This window comes from Monomorium pharaonis, chromosome 9, assembly GCF_013373865.1.
Source record: "Monomorium pharaonis isolate MP-MQ-018 chromosome 9, ASM1337386v2, whole genome shotgun sequence".
NCBI classification, from domain to species: Eukaryota; Metazoa; Arthropoda; class Insecta; order Hymenoptera; family Formicidae; genus Monomorium; species Monomorium pharaonis.
This window is the reverse complement of record NC_050475.1, coordinates 11,745,685-11,766,931: the sequence shown is the minus strand read 5'-3', so window position 1 is coordinate 11,766,931 and position 21,247 is coordinate 11,745,685. Positions and strand designations below refer to the sequence as shown.

The following is a 21,247-nucleotide window of genomic DNA, read 5'->3' as shown; positions in this document are numbered from 1 at the left end:
GAGACATTTTTGCGTTTTCTTGATATATCTCGCAAACTAAACAAAATATAAAAAAATTTATTCATACAAAAGTTTTACAGCATAAATACCTCTATTTAACTATGCTATTTATTTTTTCAGAAAAAAAATTTTCAAAGAAACATTTTTGAAAAAAAAATTTTTTTATATTTTGTTTAGTTTGCGAGATATATCGAGAAAACGCAAAAATGTCTCAACTTTGAGGGGTGGTTTCACCCCTTCAAACCGTTTATAAGCATCAACTAAAAATTTCTAAATTCATGTACTTACCCCCTCTATATTTATGCCAAGTTTCATTAAAATTAGAATTTTTGGGTTTGCGAGGTTTCCTCAGTAGACCGACCGTGCCAGTATTTTGTGACGTACGTATCAATTCATTAATTTATCAATATCAATCAATTAATTTTTTTAGTTTGTTAATATAATTATTGTATAATAATTTTCTGTACTATTAAAATTAAATTAAATTTATCTTTATAGTTTGTTCTTTCTTCGAATTGCAATAAAAATGGATTCACTACCCCGAAAAAATGAGGCAATCCAAGACATTGTCTCTAATGGTGAACTAAAATCTGTCAATCGATGACAGCGTCAACAAACACACGGAGCGATTATGTCAAAGTTTTTGCGATGCTGATCTCGTTGTTAATCCCAACATTCCTAGTACCAGTAGAACCGATATTGATTGAGAAAGTACAGAAGATCAATGGCAATTCACTATTTAAAAAATCGCATGCCTGGATAGCAGATGTTTTAAAGTTGAGTCAATCAACGGCTACTGGTATTGTAACTGTGTGTCAGCATTGTACGCCTTAAAAATCGATAAAAAGTTCGATACGAGTCACGTCGAATTTCACTACGCACCTTAGGGAGTGGTTCACTTGGACACAGTACAATTGGACACAGTGCAAATGGACATGGTGCAAATAGACACAAAATAATGTACACGTTTCAAATGGACACGATTTAATTCGACACAGGAATTTTGGATACAGTAATTTTGTACACAGGAAAAATAAATTCTGGACAAATTACAATTTGGACACGATAAAAATGTACACCGTGCAATTGGACACGTAAAATTTGTACACCGCAAAGTTATACACCGCAAACTTGTACACCGCAAATTTGTACACCGCAAAGTTGTACACCGCAAAGTTGTACACCGCAAACTTGTACACCGTAAAGTTGTATACCGCAAAGTTGTACACCGTGTACATTGTATTGGAAATTTGCTAATACATATAAACTTTACTTTGTTTGCCATGTACAACATGGGTTAGCGACTCCGACGGAGTGGGGCCAAAAGCCCCCCTTGCACCCTCATGTGTGTGTGTGCGTGTGCGTGTGCGTGCGTGTGTGTGTGTGTATGTGTGTGTGTGTGTGTGTGTGTGTGTAGCATTCACTGCACCACATGGGTTTGCGACTTAAATGGTGTGCAATTGAACGGTGTGCAACTGAGCGGTGTCCAAATGAACGGTGTGCAAATGATCGGTGTACATCTTTCCGTGTGCAAATGATCAATACACATCTTTCCGTGCGTAAATGATCAGTGCGCATTTTTCCGTGTGCAAATAATCGGTGCGCATTTCTTGGTGTGCAAATGAATGGTAGGCAAGTGAACGGTGTGCAAGTGAATGGTGTTCAAGTGGGCGGTGTGCAAATGAATGGTGTGCAACTTTGTCCAAGTGAACGGTGGGCATTTTTTCGTGTACAAATATCCGGTGGTCAAATTTTACGTGTGCATAAAACTGGCGTACATTTTTAATAAAATTTCTTTTGTATCCAAATGCACAGTGTGCAAATGCACCGTGTGCAAATGCACCGTGTGCAAATGCACCGTAGTCATTTGAACCGTGCGCAAGATATCGTGTCGAAAAGCACCGTGTCCAAATGCACCGTGTTCATTTGAACCGTGTCCAAGTGAGTGCCACCATCCTTATGTAGGCCAAGCGCTGTCACTTGACTTGTGAATAGGAGTGCCGCGCTCTCGCCTAGTGGCGGCCGCTGACCCGGCCGCGGACGCTGTTCGCGCGCGCACGCGTTGCGCTGTGGCGTACCGCCACAAAATATTGTGTTTGACGTAATAGGGTATCAGATTAGGACAACCAATCAGGTTCTTCACCCCGCCTTTCACAGTTTACAATACTCCTCTCGCCCTAACACTCCTTCCTGTTACTTTATTCCTCCATGATACATACATGTCTCTACATGAACAGAACATTTCAGTTCACGCATAATACACATGATACATATTATTCATCCCTACTGTTTACCTTAGAACGATATACTAATTTTTTTCACCTCAAACGCTATACTAGGTTAAAAATGTATTCCATTCCTTCTCAAGCGTTCTGCATTGAACTGAAATCCATATTGTGCTATATGAATTAATATTGTGTTTTTCGTCTTTTCATGTTAAACATGTTAAAAATTAATTTAATCCTTTGTAGCATAGTGTAAATGTAAAGTATACTTTACATCTAAAAAATTGAAAAAAATAGTTCTTTACTTTCGATTTCTTTGAAACTTCATATCCCAAGATTTTTGATATCGCTGATTCCAAAAATAAAATCGGAATTTTTAATCCGTGATAGTTTCTTTAATATGGCGGTTCCAATTCCGAGAAAATCATGTAATGTAAAATCTGTTGTAAAAAATAAATTCAATAAGATGTACTCGAACTCTGTGTATAATGGTTTTTGGCGTTGCTGATTATGAATCTGGAATCAAAATTTAACAACTTTTAAAATTTAAGATAGGATCCAATATGGCGGAACAAATTAATAAATAATAGACGAATTTATTTCAAATTAAGTATCTGGGGAGTTTTGGATCGCTGATTATGAATTTGAAATCAAAATTAGAAAATTAAAAATTGAAAATGACAGATTTAATATGTGACGAACCAATCTAACGAACCAAGTTTCTGAAAAGGAATCAAATTCATTTATATTTGGGTATTTGGGTTTCTTTGGAGAAAAAAAACTATTTTTTTTTTTATACAAACAACATTGTAAGACAAAAACTGCGTAATAGATTTAACTAAAAGAAATCTTAAGGAAGAAAGAAAGAAAGTTATAGCAACTTCTTTAATTTTGTTGATGTGATAATATGCAGGATTCAACTTATTCTGCACATTTTATTCTGCAATCATTGTAAGGAATAATCGAGAACACTCATGCTAGAGTTAACGCTTTATATTATAACGTCATCACTTGACAATTGCAGAACAAAACTTCTTTTTGGAGTAAGTTTTATTTGACGACCACGGTGAGGTATATATCCCTTCTGTTATTTTTCTGTAATCGTTATTAGACAGAAAAAAGAAAAACGCTCGCGTCGACGCGATCGCCAAGTAAAACTTAGGGTCATCACACACGAAATGACATAAACTGCATATGCATAGCATAAGACCGTTGAACTAATCAGCTTTTAGCATAAAATTGCCATATTGATTTATATAAGATGCTCATTGGCTCAGCGTTTTTTATGCTATGCATATGCAGCTTAATTATGTCATTTCGTGTGTGACGACCCTTACTCTTGTTCGCATGCACGGCAAGATATGTCGGGAGCGTCCCAGATGGGCACATTAACAAACGGACACCACCAATCAGATTGCTGGGTTGGTTAAGGTTAGGACGAGTTTATAGAATTTGATTGGTGGTGTCCGTTTGTTACTGTGCGCATCTGGGACTTACTCAATATGTCTCCAATATACATATAGAACGCGTAATCTACTGTTTGGAAATATTTTGTTTTAACGCGATTTCCTACGCTATGCCTATATATATATTTATAAAAAAAAAGCATCTGCCATTCTCGCTCATTTGGCGAGCGAAATAAAAGACGCGCGCGACGTGCGACGCGCGACGCAGTTGGACGCAGTCGTTCACCATTGTATCCTCGCCGGCTTGAGAGACGTCCCATGTGGTTATTACCTTTTTCACGGACGGATTTTCTTGCCATTCTCAAGAAGAGTGAATTCATTTCTCAAGAGGATTTTCATTCAAAAGGAACTGTCTTAAAATTAACAGTTTCTTATAGTGGGATCTGCGTAATGCTGCGCTAATTACCACGCATTGGATCAGTGCTCGCTTCCCTTTTTTTCAAGGTTCAATCACTTTCCTGCTGCTTTTATGTAAATGTATATCTTGAAGTGGCGAAGAAAACTATTATCACTACAGTAAGTATTGAGATTTATATTTTAAGTTTATTAGTCACTCTTTAAAAGTTTCAAATAGAATGCAAAAAGTTTAACCTCTAAAACATGTCATGTAGGGGGACTGATACTATATTTATTGATATTTTTTTCATATCGATGACATACATCTTTATGTTATTACGAGAAAATGAGTTCTAAAGATAGTAAAAATATGAATTCTAAAAGAAACGAGAAAGAGCCCTGCGAAGAGAATTTCGTACATAAAAAATTAATAGAAATTGGCAGCTTAAAGAATACATGGCTTAAAGAATACATAGATGCATTTGATCGTAAATATTGTTTTTTTTTTTGCATAGCTAAATATTATGCATACAGTTATGTTATTAAAACTAATTGTATTATCTCATCTTATTACAGGTGAGCATATAAACAAACCTGTTAGTTTTTTTAACGTTCCTAACGAAGTAATAGTAAATAAATTAATAAAGTTAGTTGGTCCCTACACGAGATTTATAATCGAAAGAAAGAAATTAAAAACGTCACAAGTAAGTATTTTTATTGAAACTTTTTCTTACTATATATTTTCATGTTTAATTGTCCATGAAAGGAGATTTCATAAGAATTAATTTCGATCACTAGTGTTGTGATATTTCTTTTTTTTTTATAATCTAATTTATTTTATAATTTTTTTTGTGATATGCTTTCGAAACATTTCGTGACTACAATTTGAATTTTTTATCCAACAGAAAAAAGATGTTGAACATACAAATACAATAAGTACATTAAAACAATTACCGATACACCTCATAAATGATGAATCACGAAATCAATTAAACACTTATGAAAAAACAGTACATTTATTTAATATTGAAGAAGTTGCTGGTACTTCAAACAAGTTAGAAGCTGTGCAAAACGATAACTCTAGTAGTACTACAAACGATATAATATTTATAGATATAAAGGATGTAGAAGATTTTAACGACTTTTCGGAAAAACATTGCAATGTTTCTTCATTTCGGGAAGAATGTGATGAACGTGTTAAGGAATTACAAAATATTTCAATTTTATCTGGTGTGTTAAAGAAAACATCGACAGGTCGTTTTATTTTAAAAGAATATGCAACACACGGTTATTTATCAGATAAATTTTCAAAATATTTGTCAAATTTAATTATTGATAATATTTTACGTGACAGTACAACGTAAGTAAAGTTTGTATTTTAAAATAAAATTAAATGTAATTATATTACACATTCAAAAGATATACATATAATTTTTATTTATGTCACAGTGTCATTAGACCACACGATTTCTTGGAATATAAAAAACAAATAAAAGATATTTTTCCTTCGGAAGATCCTGACATATATTACAGACGATTCTTAAAAATCAAAATAATTCTAAAAGAATATATGTACCTACTGGTGGTACACTTTATGAGCGCTACAAAAACGTACTTAAAAAACATCGGAAACTCTTTAAAATTATGCAAGGAAAACAAAAATGAAGTAGACATTGAACCTACTGAAAGTAAGCGTTATTTAAATATCGTAATTATATTTTCAGTGACAGTTTTAAGTACCGTTTTGTATTTCATTATTATTATATTTTCCCAAACATTATTATTATTATTAAATTATGAAATTTTTAGATGGGTCAGAAGAAAGTTTGCAATGGCTAAATAATAATAAGGAACCCTGGGATGAAATTAAATTTCATTGGAAAAAAACTTCTAAGATGCGTTATGAAAGATTAGTTGCAAAAGGCAAAGGGACTGTTGACACAGTTTTTCACTGCTGACATGTTCCTTGGGACATGTATTAATAAGTGTTGATTTTAACCAATTATATAATAAAAAGGAAACCGACATTTATTTAGAATGGCCTTTGTTCTTTGAACGATTTTTTGCTACTGCTTCCCAAAGAAATATAAATAAAGCAAGCGATTTAACCACTTTTTTAACGGAGGATTTATCAGAACGTGAGTACTTTTCTGCATTATTACGTTAGTATGATGCTCCTTTAATATTTGTTTTATGTTTAAAATATCTACTATATTGTTTAAATTTGCCGCTTTTATGTGAATAATGATTTTATAACCGAAAAAAACTTCTTTTTTCTATGCATCTCTGTCTCAATATTATTTTGTTTCTGCTTCCACATTTAATAACACTGCTTTTGCGTCATAAACACATATAACTCACTTTAAAAATCATCGTATACTAAAGATAAATAGAACGTTATTTTTCCTTCAGATTCAAAAAATTTAACGCAAATTTTATTATTACCCTACATATTTCCACCTCATGGCAATGGTGCTTATAAAAAAAGGAAATAAAAAATATTTTTATAAACCAACAATTTCAGAATGTTAGAAAAGTTTAATTATTCATGCCAAAGTAAGTTTGAACTTGTCTTTCTTTTTTACTTTAATATTAAATTTTAGAATATCTATTTACGAATATTATTTTTAAGTTTGCAGGCGATATACAACGTATTCATGAAAAAAAAGTTGAAGATGCAATATTGAGATCGATGACATCCATATATAATAGCTATTGGTCCAACATTGAAGGAAATCGTCAATTATTGTGTTATTGTCGATAAGGTCCATTACGAATTCAATTCACCTTTAAAAGTGCTGCAAGTTCTACTTCAAATTTTTCATGTTTTTCATGCTGAGTATCCAATAGAGTCCAGACACATTATGTATGTATTACAGAAAGTTTTATTTAAAATTGATACGGTATATGATAATTGCAGCAGTGACGTTCTACGAATTATAACTTTATTTAAAAAATCTACTATAAGCAACATACGAAACAATTAAAATTACTTTTCGTAAATTAGTATCCGATGTTTCATTGTCATGTTTATTAGAATTTAGGTTTATTAAAATTCCAATTTTTTTCTTATAAAATTTACGTATTACTGTTACATGTAATAAGTTCAACATTATTTTTTGTTTTAATTTTAAGTATTATTCGTTTTTCGTAAAAATAAGTGCGTTCTATACTTATTTTTTACTTATGATTATTTAAACACAGAACAAACGAAATTGGTTTATGTAAATTAAACAACTTGACTTCTTGAATTTTGGAAACCATGTCGTATTGTTGTCCAAGATGCCATTACACTGATAAATCTATCAAAGGTTTATCAATGCACATGAAATTAAAGCATTTTGGTACTTTTTGTGATTCCGTGTTTTGTAAGCAAGATGGATGTATTTTTTAGCGATATATGTACATTTAAAAAACATTTAAATGCTAAACACTCAACTGTTGTAAAATTGTCGCCTAAAAAAGCAAATGTTCATGACACGTTTGAAGTAGATGTAAATGATAGTACTGTCGAAAAATTACATAACAATTTTTCACCAGCAGCGGTAGGTCTACGTACACTTGGAATAAATGAATTTAAAATTGCTTTAACTAAATCTGCATCAGAAAAATTGTGGCTAAGTTGTATTGTAATCCTAATATTTCAAAGGCAGCGATACAAGATATAATACAAAACACAAAAGAATTATTTAATTCGGATATTCTAGATATTTTAAAACTATTGGCGAAAGAAGAAAGGGATAAAATCAGGATTATTTATTGGAACATAGCAGGATTAAAAAACAAGGATGAAGATTTCTGGCAGTACGTGAAAAGGTTCGATTTGATAATGCTTATGGAGACATGGATTACGGAAAAAGACTGGAAGAAAATAGAAGGAAGACTACTAAGTAATTATAGATGGCGAAGTCAAATAGCTACGAAGGAAAGAGAAAAGGGAAGAGCGAGTGGAGAGATTTTAGTGGGATAGAGTGGCAGGAATGGAAAGAAATAAAACAAGGACTAGTAGAAATGAGAGTCAAGTTAGGAAAGGAGTGGAAACTACTAGCAGTATACAACAGGGACGGAAGAAAAGAGCTACTAGATGAGATTGACAAGGAAGTACAGAAGGAGGAAAAAAACATCATTATAGAAGAGGACTTCAATGGAAGAACAGGAAGAAAGGGAGAACTGGTATAGGATGGAAGTCAAAAGGAGGAGAGAAGATCGAGAGACGATAAGATAAACAGAGCAGGAGAGGACATGCTAGAGCTGATAAACATAAGAGGATGGTAGATACTGAACGATAACTGCGAGGGAGACGAAACGGGGGAGTGGATATACATAGGGAAAAGTAATTCGGTCGTGGATTATGTATGCACAAATGCACAAACATGGGAAGAAATAGAGAAAATGAGAGCAGGAGAAAGAGGTGAATCGGACCATCAACCATTAGAAGTAAGAATAAAAGTGAGTAGAGGAGAGGTAAAAGAAGAAAAGAAGGAAAGATGGATAACGGTGGAAGATCTGATAAAGGAATAGAAATCTACAAGAGAAAGCAGAAGGATTTGGAGTGGGAAGATGAGAATGTGAACGAGCAAATAGAGGATTTGATTAACAAGATAAGCGAAGTGATAGAAAGAAAGCGGATTAAGATAAAAAAGAGAGGAATAGGAGAAAGTAAGTGGTGGGACAGAGAATGCAAAGAAGGAAAAGTAAAGGTAAGATCAAGCAATTCAAAAAGGGAAGAATGGACAGAGAAGAGTTAAGAGAAGAGAAAAATAAATATAAAGAGCTATGCAAAATAAAGAAGAAGAAACAGGAAGACAGAGAGTGCAAAGAGATACAGGAGTTAAAAAATTTGAACAAAGTGTGGAAAAACATTAACAAGGAGAGAAGAAGGAGAAAGAAAGAGAGCAACAAAATAAAAACAGAAGAATGGGAAAGTTATTTCAGAAAACTACTAGACGGCAAGAAAGAATGGAAAGAAGAAAAAGAGGTAGGTAAAATTACAGGAAAAGAGGGGAAAGATAAGAAGGAAAGGGGAGAAAAGGAGGAGAAAGAGATCAGTAGAGAGGAGCTGATGAAAGCAATAGAAAGACTGAAAAAGAAAAAAGCACCAGGAGAAGACGAATTGAAGAACGAGGTGTGGCTAAACGCAGAGGAAAAAGTGAAAGAGAGGAAATCATGAACAGAATCTGGAAAGGTGGTGAATGGCCAGAAAGGTGGAAGAAAGGAGTGATTAGCCCGATTCATAAGAAGAGAGACCGGGAAAAAGTGTCGAATTACAGAGAAGTGACTTTGATAGATTCAGCATACAAGATTTTCGCGATGATTTTGGAGCAGAGAATAAGAATAGAGAGACGCAAGCGGGAGATTTAAGAGAGGAAGGAGCTGCGTGGATAATATTATGGCGCTAAAATGTGCAGTGGAAAAGAGACTGCGAAGAAAGAGAGGAAAGCTGTACGTTTTCTTCGCAGACCTGAGAGCAGCATTTGACAGAATAAACAGGGGAAAGTTATGGATCGCTTTGGAGAGGAGAGAGGTGAGGAAAAGCTTAATTAAAAAGGTGAAGGCAATATACAAGGAGACGAAGAGTGCAGTAAAAGCGAAATAGGGAAAGACGAAGGATTTTTGGACAGGAAAAGAGGTGCGACAGGGATGTCCAAATAGGGCCGCTATTCTTCATACTGTTCACGGTGGACTTGTAGGAATACCTGAGAAGAGGACGAACAGGAGGCGCAAGGATAGGAAGAGAGAGATGGTTTTCGCTGGCATATGCGGATGATGTGGCGATAATAACAGAATCAAGAGAGGAAATGCATACAACGTTAAGAAGGATGGAAAAATATTTTAAGAAGAAAAACTTGGAACTAAATGTTGAAAAATCAAAGATATTAGTTTTTAAGAGAGGAGGAAGAAGGGAGAAAAATGTGTGGAGATGGGAAGGTAAGGAAATTGAAGAGGTGAGAACATATAAATACCTAAAAATACACATTCCAGTGCAACAACAAGGATGGACAGCATATAAAGGATGTAACACGTAGAGGGATGGCAGCGATGACACAAGTGTATAGGAGTATAAGAGAGAGGAAATTTAGAGGAAATATTAGGAGGAGATTAATAATGTTCAATGTAATGGTAAAAAGTATTGTATTGTATGGAGTAGAAGCGTGGGGCTGGAGTGAATGGAAGGAAGTGGAAAGACTGCAAGAAAAGTATTTAAAGTGGATAACAGGAGTGGACAAATGTACACCGGCATATATAGTAAGAGAAGAAATGAAGATGGACAAGATAAGAATAGAAACCAGAATAAGAGCAATGAAGCAAGAGGAAAAAATGAGGAAGGCGGAACCAGAGTCGTTAAAGAGAGAATGCAGAAGAGAAATTGGGAAAGAAGATTGGGAGAAGACAAGCTGGGGCAAAGAAAAAAAAGTAGCATTGGAAAGAGGGAGTATAGAAGGCTGGGAAGGAGAAATAAGAGAAGATAGAGGAGAGAAGGTAATAGAGAAATGGAAGAAAATGATAGAGGAAAAGGAGAAGGAAGAGAGAAGACAAAGAATAAGAAGATCAAGATATTTTAAGGAATACGACAAATGGAGGATGGACAAGCTACCAAAATACCTAGAGGAAGGAGGGAAGAAAGAAAGACTGACAGAGATAGCAAGATTCAGATGCGGAAACGAATTTAGAGCAAACAGATTCTGGGAAGAAGAAGAAAAAAGAAAAATGTAGGATGTGTACAAAGAAAGTGGAGACGGTGGAACATGTAATCAAGGAATGCACTTGAACGGCGGAAAAAGAGGAGAACATGGAAAATTACAAAAGAGAACAATGGGAGAGCTGCCGAAGCATAAAAAGGATAAAAAGAATAAGAAAGGAAAAGGAAAGGAAGGACAAAGAGATAACAAGGTGTAACATACAGAAGTAGAATCGGTATAATGAGAAGAGCGCAATAGTATATAAGCACAAGTATTGTAACTTGGAAATAAGAATCAAGCAAAAGTGATGTTTAGAGAATGTAGAACAAACTAATGTAAAAAAGGAAGTCCCTCAAACCCGAAAGGGAGGGATAAATAAATAAATCTATCTATCTATCTAAATATTTTAAAACAAGTATATGTTAGCAGTAGTAACAATTCATACGATAATGATTTTAATAGCACGATTGAAGTTCTTTCAAATCCTTTTAAAAATTTGGAAACAGAATATTAAAGAGAAAAAAACTTAGAAAAGACAGCTTTTCTTATTCGACCTACTAAATTCGTAATAGGCGCAGAAGAATGTCCTAAGAAAATTCATAATACCATGACAGTAAAAAAGTAAAAAATGTAACAGAAAATTTTATTCCACTTAGAAGCATCTTTAAGAAATTTTTAGAAATACCAAATGTTTTAGTATAATAGAAACATATATGAATAATTGTTCGACAGAAAAAAATATTACTTTATTCTTAAACGCTGAACTCTGGTAAAAAACAAAAGCTAAATTTCCAGGAAAGTTTGTGATACCAATTAAGCTTTTTTATGATGATTTGGAGGTAAACAATCCTCTCAGTTTTCATAAAGGTATTAATAAAATTAGTGCAATTTATTGTAAGATACTTGCTATACCACCACAATATTCTTCAATGATAGAAAACATTTTCTTGTTTAGCTGCATAAATCATCTCACCGCAATATTTTTTGGATAAGAAATATTTTAACCATTAATTTAGCCATTAATTGAGGAATTAAAGTTTTTAGAGGATATAAGTATTTCCATTGAAAATAATCAATGTGCTCGACAAGTACATTTTACATTATCGTTATTTGCGGGTGATAATCTCGGAATTCATACGCTTTTCAGTTTTCATGAAAGTTTTCGATCTAATTATTATTGTCATTTATGTCGTCTTAACAAACAACCCACATAGAAATGAAACCTCCAATAAACTTCTATTAAACGTCTGCTATGGAAGTTTGAACTTCCAGTAGACGTCCATTAGACGTCCAATATAGAGCCATTAGAAATCCACAGTTCCGCATTGCGTACGTCTATTAGACCTCCATTAGACGTCGTCAAAGAGGTCTATTAGACATTGTGTGGATTACTAATAGAGGCTTCACAGAACCTCGATGGATGACTGACGAATGTTTTGTGGATCATTAGTAGAGGCTTCATGGAGCCTCGATAGATGATTGACGAAATAAAAATATAAAATAAAAATTTTATTTTTTAAAAATTATTTTTATCAACAGTACATACTAAATTTAGGACAAATTTTTATTAATGAATTAAATTTAAATTATATTATTTTATTTTATTCTTACTTGCCGCTGGTAGGTTTTGAACCCGGGACCTTAAAATGACGAACCTTGTACTCTATCTGCTACGCCAAATTGACTCATCGATATGGTTACTTGTTATTGTCTACATATATTTATATGTTATAAACTGACGCAATTATATTATTTTTTATAAAAGCAATTAAATTTTGCAAAACATTAAAATAGATAGCATTAATTTATTTACTTATTAATTTCATTGTTAAATTTATCTTTTTCCATAATCTTAATAATTTGATGGAAATTGCGATCTATTTAGCATTAATACTTTGAAGCGTTTAAATGGTTAATTAGATGGTTAACTATATAGATCATATATTCTAAGAAAAATTGAATAGTACATGATGAATTTAGATTTTGTGCATTTTTTGTGCGCAGTAATTGTAGACAAACCGTTATTTTTGAAAACATTATCTTTATGATAATTTTTTTGAATATCAAATCGATCTCTCATTCAGAAGTGTTACTCTCTCATAGTTATAGTGTTGTCTGATTTCTGAGTCAACTACGACGCGCATGAACGGCTTAAAGATCGGACAGCATTGTGATACCTTTTATGAGACATTAAGCTGATATCATTTAGCTGATGTCATAAGGATAACATTTTCAAGAAACTTAAATGAAACTCTTCAATGAGATATCTCAAAGACCTCTCTTACAAGGGGACCTTACGGGTCATGGGTCATCGATTCTTTTTATACTTATAGGATTTGAAGATCAGTACCCGGACTTCAATTTCCTAAAGCAGTACGATGCGCTTCTCAAAAATACTCGAGAAAATCGATTTTGAAGATTTCCGATATCTTTAAGTACAGAAAATTTTGACCTATCGTCAGAGCCGCTCGTAGCCGAGCGCACAGAGCTCTAATTTCGTAAGCGCGGAGTCGCTGGTTTGATTCTCGCTCTGTCCCCAATTTTTTTTTAATAAGTCAATGGAATTTTTTTTAAATCCTATATAACGTGATATTATATTTCTTCTTTTGAATATGAAAACTAAAAGTTTCATTAGACATGTGCATGGATTTTCAATAGATGATACATCAGAATGGTATCTTCGTACTTTTAAGAGTTTAAATTATAATAAACCTTTGCATATACATATTTTGCCTGATGGGGAAACTTGCGTTCCTTGTTAACATGTAATACTTTTTGATTCGTATTCTTATATAGATATTAGTAATATGTCATTGCTATCGTAACAATATTAATTCAAGAAGTCAAGTATTAATTAAGTATTTTAATACCAATGCGCGCGCACAATTTTATTTATACTGATGTCTGTAACATAGAGACTGTGTTACATCTTACATTTATAAACGGTATGCGTATTGTACGAATATATAACATTGTACGAATATAAAAAACGTACGGATATTTTTAAATAATAAGTTTAACTGTGTATTGCAATAATTTTTGGAGAATATACTATCTTTATACACATGTGCATGTTATATATTTCTTATCCATCACAGTTTCATATTTATTATATTATTGACCTTAAAACAATATCTCTTAAAACATGCTTCGTAAAAGCTTTTGCTTCATTCTGCAAAAAAAGACTCCAATTGCTTAGCGACTGAACCAATTTTAATGTTTTATGTAAACTATTTCATTACGCAATAAATTCCAAAGTTATTAATTCGAATAAATGTACAGTTAAATCTATTAGCTTTTTAAAATTAACGAAGAGAGTGAGTGATGGAGTGGAATATTACAAGTATTTCAATCAAGAATAAGATTAATATCATAATATACTTGTGTATGGGTTAATATATATATATAAAGTCCTCTTAATACAGTTAACATGTTTTGCAAAATATTAAAGCTTTGGAAAGCGTGTAAATTGTATTAAACTCTCTTTATTAAGAGAAGCAAAGTATATACTGTGATATTAACCATACACTCGATTACAATACTTGTAATACTGGATTATTCCATCACTCTCTTTGTTAATTCCATTTAAAAGCAAATAGACTTAGCTGTACAATTATTTGAAATGAAAACTTTGATAGTATTAGTATAACTTAACGAAATAATTGAAAATAGTTGAAAATAAATAGAGTCCGACCGAAATTTCGGTTTCGGTTTCGGTTTCGGTTACGGCTAGTTTCGGCCAAAAATCAAGATTTCGGCTTAATTTCGGTGTCAGTCGAACTGTCGGCTGACATCGATGCCAGCGCTGCCAGCAGTTGCACCATCTCTTATCTCTTATCCGTTTTCATTCAAACAATTACAAAAGGCTGCAAATAAATATTTATCAGCTTTGCCGACTTCTGTAGCAAGCGAACAACTATTTAGCTCTGCTGGGCAGATTTATGCAGATAGACGCAGTAATTTATTGAAAAAAAATGCCGAGAAACTTTATTTTTGTTACAACATAAAATTATTTAACTTTGATTATTAAGTTTTAATATAATGTTAAATAATAAAACTGTGATGTATAACTTTACTGTTATACTATGCAGTGTATCTAATATAATTTCTATTAAAAAGTTGACTTTTTAAAAGATGTTTTTGTTTTTTGTAAAAAATACATTTATATTGTAATAAAATATAATAAATAATAAAGTATTAATACATTCTTAAATAAAAGCTTATTTAATAACTGATAAAAAGCTTATTCGATAACAGAATTCTTAAATATTAAATATACATTTTTTCAACACTCTCTTAAGTTATATATATAATATTTTATAAATTTTTTCGAAAGTTTTGGTTTTCGGTTTCGGTTTTGGCCGAAATTCAGAGAAGACCGAATATTCGTTTTCGGCCGAAACAAAAAAAGTGGTTTCGGTCGGACTTTAAAAATAAAAATTGATTTAATTGCAAAATAAATGGAGCTATTTTTGTTTGGAGAATGAGATAGATTAACGTTTCCATTTTTTTAATCAATAGTTAATACGAATTCGCGCAACCTATAAAAAAGGCTAAAGAACATGTAATATTATTCTACGCAACACTACAATTTACCAATTCAACTAAAGAAAAAGGTAAAATGTGCTCTGTCCTTGATACATTCTATAGTATAACTTTACAGGGTTGTAGTTACTTGCGGAATAGTTGAAACAATTGTTTATTACTACTCCCTTGTACTGTATATGTTACTTCATTCTGCCAATAAATGCTACTATGTTTGACTAAATAAGTATGTTCCTTTAACACTTCAACAATGCAGTGAGTCACCTTCATAAGTCACTAGCTGATTAAACTTTACTTTCAGTTGCTTTCATACAAAAAACAAGTTGAAAGAATAAAAAAATTTAGTTCAACTAACGGGGTAACTTAGTTGGCTATATACAACCCCGAAATTTAGTTTCAGTTAACTCGATTTTACTTCGTGTTACTAATCTTTTTTTCAGTGTAGGTACGTTTTTTTCTTCTTAACAAATGGAATAATTTTTTTTTAGACTTAAAGCTTTCACGGCCATTGACGTTGCTTCCAATAGAAAGGGCTTCCGGATACATGCTGCGTCCTACGTTACAGCGTTGCACCGATGTTTCGCAAACAGCAATTTACATCATCAGGGCTAGGAGCTCCGATACTGAGATCTCTTGGATTGTAATTGTCCTTATATACCCCTTGTCTTGACAAAAAGCATGTGCAGCTAAAAAAATGTACATCACTTGACATCCATCTCAATTACCACACGTTATATCTACGAGAAACTAACATTAAAGCAACATTGAAGAAAGCTTCAGCATCTACCTCATGTAACAGACGAACAAGTAGTGAAGCATGAAATTTTTATTTTAGTAATTTTTATTTTTGTTTCTTTTGTGGCAGTGATAGCATCAGACGATTACATAGCTAATGCATCAAAGAATAAACGTTCTGTAGTTCGACTTGTGGCAAATAATGATACTGGCATTAAAATTTTAGAGACTATTATAAAACAATCTGATAACAATAAATGGTATAACAGTATCGGATAATAATGAACGGTACGGAACGATATATTCTCGATTAAATAATGTATCGGACTTAAAAGAACAGCGTGCGCGTTACCATGATCGGTGTATGACGCGATTTTATAATTATCGACTGACTAATATTCCAGGACCGACTAATATTCCTATTCCGATATAATGTCTACTACTATGCAATTTATAATTAATTACTTATTGGAAAATGCCGACAAATGGCAATTTTCATTAAGATATATTCTTGAACACCATAAAACAGAAAAAAAACTTGATCTTCGATTTATCTGTAATAAATTGCGCAAACGTTTCGGCAATGACATTATTATTGTTGCTGTGAAGAATGATTATATAATTTCTTTCTTTGACGTCAGAGGTAAAATTCTTTCTGACTGGTATCAAAACCGATTACAAAATGAAGAAGAGGAACGTAGGAGAATTGAAATGTGGCACACATAATTCTTCAAGATATTCGAGGGCATTATTATGATATTAAAAATTATCCTGCTCCAAATTGTTTTTTAAAAGACGTTAATTCCAATGTGCCGCCTAATTTAAAATTATTTCTTGATATTCTCATAAAAAGTAATAAAAAATCTGATGATTGTAAATGGAATAATAGGGTCTCTGCATACATTATTTATATCGCTAATTTTGTTAGGCTTGTCTTCCATGTTACACAGCAAACATGCATCAAGAAACCTTATTAATTCATTAGCTCATATCGGAATTGCTCGTCATACAGTGAAACTTTACTTTTTCAGGCATCAATTGTGCAAAACCCTCAGCCGTATAATCTTAACGATTCTTATCTCCAATTTGTTTTCAACAATGCTGGTCATAATACAAATACCATCGATGGTCAGAATACTTTTCATGCTATGGGCGGTATAATGTGTGTTACACTTTCTTCATCAGTCACATGCAATAAAAAAGTTAAAAAATTAAAAAATATTCCGTCTGCACATAAAATCGGTAAATTTGGTTTCATTAATCTTAAGCAATTTGAGAAACGTAATTCTTTAGGCCTCAATAATATTGTAATAAAAAATTTTAATATCGATAATCAAATTTCGCAAAACTTTGAAATAACTTATACTGATTTTTTATGGTTTTATGGAAAACACGCGAAACTAGGAAGAATGACTGATTGGAATGGTTGGATGGAGCAAAAATGCGCGAATATGCTTTATCTAAAATTATTCCTTTACCATTTGTTAATGCACCGCCTAATAATTATAATACGATTTTGACAGTATTGATTGAAGCCGATCGAAGGTGTAAAGATAATAATCAACGGTATACATTTGTTACATTTGATCAGCCACTTTATCTAAAAGTTCGAAAAATTATAGCTTGTTCAAATGAAACTAAAAATGAGTACAATTTAAATTCAGTAATTGTCAAACTTTGTGATTTTCATGCATTAATGTCATTTCTTGGCTTGATTAGTTTTATTATGGAAGGGAGGGGATTAAAAGAAGCTCTTTCTGAAATATACGCCGAGAACGCAGCTGAAAAAATTTTATCTACGCGTTTTCAAGAGCAGTTAGAGGTCATATTCTCGTTCAAAATGCTTTAGCAGATATCATTTTATCTTCTCTAAATCTTTCTGAAATTGAATTAAAGATATTAAATGAACTGTTAAGTAAAATGGATCAGACTGATTTTGGAACTCTTATTGAAAACGATGATTTTCAACAGATTAAAAGTAAGTTTATATTGCAATTACAATTACTTAAAAATAATGGACCAACGGTTCTCTTATGGATTAAATATTTTATAATGATGGAAATTGTGAAATAATTTATACAAGTAGAAAAAACGGGAATTTGGCCGCTACATCTGAAATGTATGCAACAAATGTTGCTATTTTTTCATGTAAGCGGACACAATTTATATGTGAAATCAAACCATTTATATTTACAAGATATGCTTGAACTTGAAAATGTAATGGATATTTTTGAATTTGATAAATTTTGTTGTTTATAATTAAAGGTCATTTTATAATTAAACGCACAGATAAATATCGGACAGGTATTTGGTCAGATATGACTATCGAGCAAATGCTTATGAAATCAATGAAAATCAGCGGTAGTTTAACACATAGTCGCGGAATAACAGACAGCGTACTATACAAATGGATTTTATGTATGATTGTATTGGTAGAAATTTCAAATATAATGGAAAATTTTTGTAATGTATCGTATTCGACTTCTGAGTAGCATATCGATACAAGTATGTCGAGAATATCTAGAGACATTGCAGATTCAAAAAAATTGTTAGAATTTTTTAAAGTTCATGATCCATTTTCTGTAACAACTAATATTATTTCTACAAGCACTGGCGTTGTTGGCGGCAATATAAATTGTCATAAAGCACTAGAAATCGGCATTTCTTTTCTAAATAAAATTGTTGGTAAAAATTTCGACACAGTTAAATTCAAAAACAAAAATAAAGTACTATCTTTAAAAGCGGTCTATTCATCAATTAAAATAAATAACGAAATTGTGGCAATTAATCGAACTTTAATTTTTCAACGAATTTCATTGAACATTGAAACGTAAAAAGATATAAATAAATTTTTAAAATACGAGCTTGTACCTTATCCTCTTTCACTTTTTGACGATGCAGATATGCGAAAAACCAGAAAATCTGTTTTTTATGATAATTTTAAAAGTATTTCACAGCTACCTTTTCTTAATGTTATTTGTGTTGTTGACGGCGGATTTCTCCTCCACAGAGTAATCTGGCAAATAAATAGCACTATTGATATTATCTTAAAGCAATATGTTACCTATGTATTAGGAGGTTGCATTGAAACCCGCTGTTCGATTGTAGGTATATCTAGATGTTTATACTTTAGTACGGATGTCACTTATGTCACTTTGAAAAGTGACCCTCTGCCACTAATTTCCAGTCAAAAGGCGCCATATTTAATTTAAACAGTGCCTCGAATGAGCAAGTTAAAAATTTGATTTTTTACCGCGACAATTTGTTTTTCCGATGTGTACTTTTACACTACTTCGATTTGAAAAAAACTGCAGCTGAAACTCATCGATTGCTTACACAAACTTATGGTGAGTTTGCACCATGCGAAACTATGTATAGAGATTGGTTTCGACGATTCAAGAGTGGCGATTATGATCCTTATGACAAGCAACGACCAGGTCAATCAAAAAAATTTGAAAATTCTGAATTGCAAAATTTGCTGGATGAAAACTCTTCTCAAACGTTTAAAGAATTAGCTAAACAGCTCAATGTTGACAAACCAACAGTATCCCGACGTTTACATGCCATGAGGAAAATATACAAAGAAGGAAAATGACTGCCACGAACTGAGCGAGAACGCCATTGCAAATCGACTAAACCTCACCATTTCTTTGCTTGCGAGGCACAGAAAAAAAAGTTTCTTGTGGCGTATTGTAACGGGGGATGAAAAATGGATATATTTTAACAACCCTAAACACAAAAAATCATGGGTTGATCCTGGCCAACCATCAATGTCGACGCCAAAACGGAATATTCATAGTCACAAAGCCATGCTGTGCATCTGGTGGGATATAGAGGGTGTAATGCTGTATGAGCTTTTGAAACCCAATCAAACAATTACTACCGAACGTTACCAACAACAACTGGAGCATTTGTATAATAATTTAATGGAAAAAAGGCCGTCAGTAGCATCAAATCGCCGAAAGGTAATTTTGCTTCACAACAACGCTCGATCCCACGTTGCATTGGCGGTGAAAGAAACACTGATGGAACTGGGGAGGTCCTCCCTCACCCAGCGTATTCTCTGGACCTTGCCCCAAGTGATTATCATTTGTTCCGGTCAATGCAACACGCCTTAGAAGATACACACTTCCGTAATTACGAGGAAGTTCAAAAATAGGTAGATGAGGATAGCGTCAAAAGACAGGGCATTCCCATACACAAAGCTCCGATTAAGCTCCCAGGGAGTTCATTTTGCTGAGCTCCCGAGGAGCTTACAAAATTCGACAAAACAAGCTCCCAGGGAGTTCGTTTTGCTAAGTTTCCGAAAACCTTACAAAATTTGACAAAACAAGCTCCCAGGGAGTTCATTTTGCTAAGCTCCCGAGAAGCTTACAAAATTCGACAAATCAAGCTCCCAGGGAGTTCATTTTGCTGAGCTCCCGGGGAGCTTACAAAATTCGACAAAACAAGCTCTCAGGGACTTCATTTTGCTGAGCTCCCGAAGAGCTTACAAAATTCGACAAAACAAGCTCCCAGGGAGTTCATTTTGCTGAACTCCCGAGAAGTTTACAAAATTCGACAAAACAAGCTCTCAGGGAGTTCATTTTGCTGAGCTCCCGAAGAGCTTACAAAATTCGACAAAACAAGCTCCCAGGAAGTTCATTTTGCTGAACTCCCGAGAAGTTTACAAAATTCGACAAAAGAAGCTCCCAGGGATTGAACATATCGGGGAAATTAATGTACTGCATGTATAGTTATATAGCCGCAAGTAGTTTGCAAGATTGCCACTAAGCGAAGGCACGGCGCTCCTCCTTCTCGTGAGAAAATTTACTCCAAAAGGCTTATAAAAGAAAACCATCACTCACGGCTTACCTAGCAGTTAGTACTTCACTAGCAGCAAAGTGTAATATATATTGTTTTTGTTACACGAAGAGAGTTCGTGGGCTTTCGCAACTCAGAGAGAGCTTCCGAAAATTGGGAAAATATAAAAATAAAATTTTTTCCGGCAGCTCCTATGTTTGCTTTTGAGAACTCCCTGAGAGCTTTATTTAAGCTCGCAGGGAATTCAGAAATAATGTTTTAAGAACTCCCTGCGAGCTTTAAAATAATTCCCGTGAAGCTTCTTAAAACAATTTCTGAAATCCTTGCAAGCTTAGATGAAGCTCTCAGGAAGTTTGTATAAAAGCTTCCCGGGAATTACTTTGAAGCTCGCAGGGAGCTCTGAAAACATGATTTATAAACTGCCTGCGAGCTCAAATGAAGCTCTCAAGGAGCTCTC

General features: G+C 33.2%; 2 protein-coding genes and 1 long non-coding RNA gene across 3 annotated transcripts in view; 2 read left to right on the top strand and 1 right to left on the bottom strand.

Annotated features, from left to right (window-relative positions):
* The window catches only part of LOC105840998, a 38,170-nt gene extending 19,354 nt beyond the window's left edge, over window positions 1-18,816 (top strand). The window contains exon 2 of the long non-coding RNA XR_004964703.1: window positions 15,741-18,816. This is a non-coding gene — a long non-coding RNA (uncharacterized LOC105840998). The remainder of the gene's footprint in view (window positions 1-15,740) is intronic.
* LOC105832213 overlaps window positions 1-21,247 on the bottom strand; it is a 275,864-nt gene that overhangs the window by 158,407 nt on the left and 96,210 nt on the right.
* Window positions 3,766-10,837, top strand: LOC114254784. The gene is made up of 8 exons (XM_036292298.1): window positions 3,766-4,207; window positions 4,303-4,515; window positions 4,604-4,731; window positions 4,933-5,387; window positions 5,477-5,715; window positions 5,837-6,165; window positions 6,440-6,583; window positions 6,660-10,837. Exons 2-6 carry the CDS (start codon window positions 4,374-4,376, stop codon window positions 5,983-5,985), a joined length of 1,113 nt encoding a protein of 370 aa, XP_036148191.1. The 5' UTR covers window positions 3,766-4,207; window positions 4,303-4,373; the 3' UTR covers window positions 5,986-6,165; window positions 6,440-6,583; window positions 6,660-10,837.

Coding starts and splice junctions, on each gene's coding strand:
- LOC114254784 (XM_036292298.1), top strand. CDS start 4,374: ATGAGTTCTAAAGATAGTAAAAATATGAATTCTAAAAGAAACGAGAAA. Junction 4,516..4,603: donor ATACATAGATGCATTTGATC/GTAAATATTGTT, acceptor ATCTTATTACAG/GTGAGCATATAAACAAACCT. Junction 4,732..4,932: donor AGAAATTAAAAACGTCACAA/GTAAGTATTTTT, acceptor TTTATCCAACAG/AAAAAAGATGTTGAACATAC.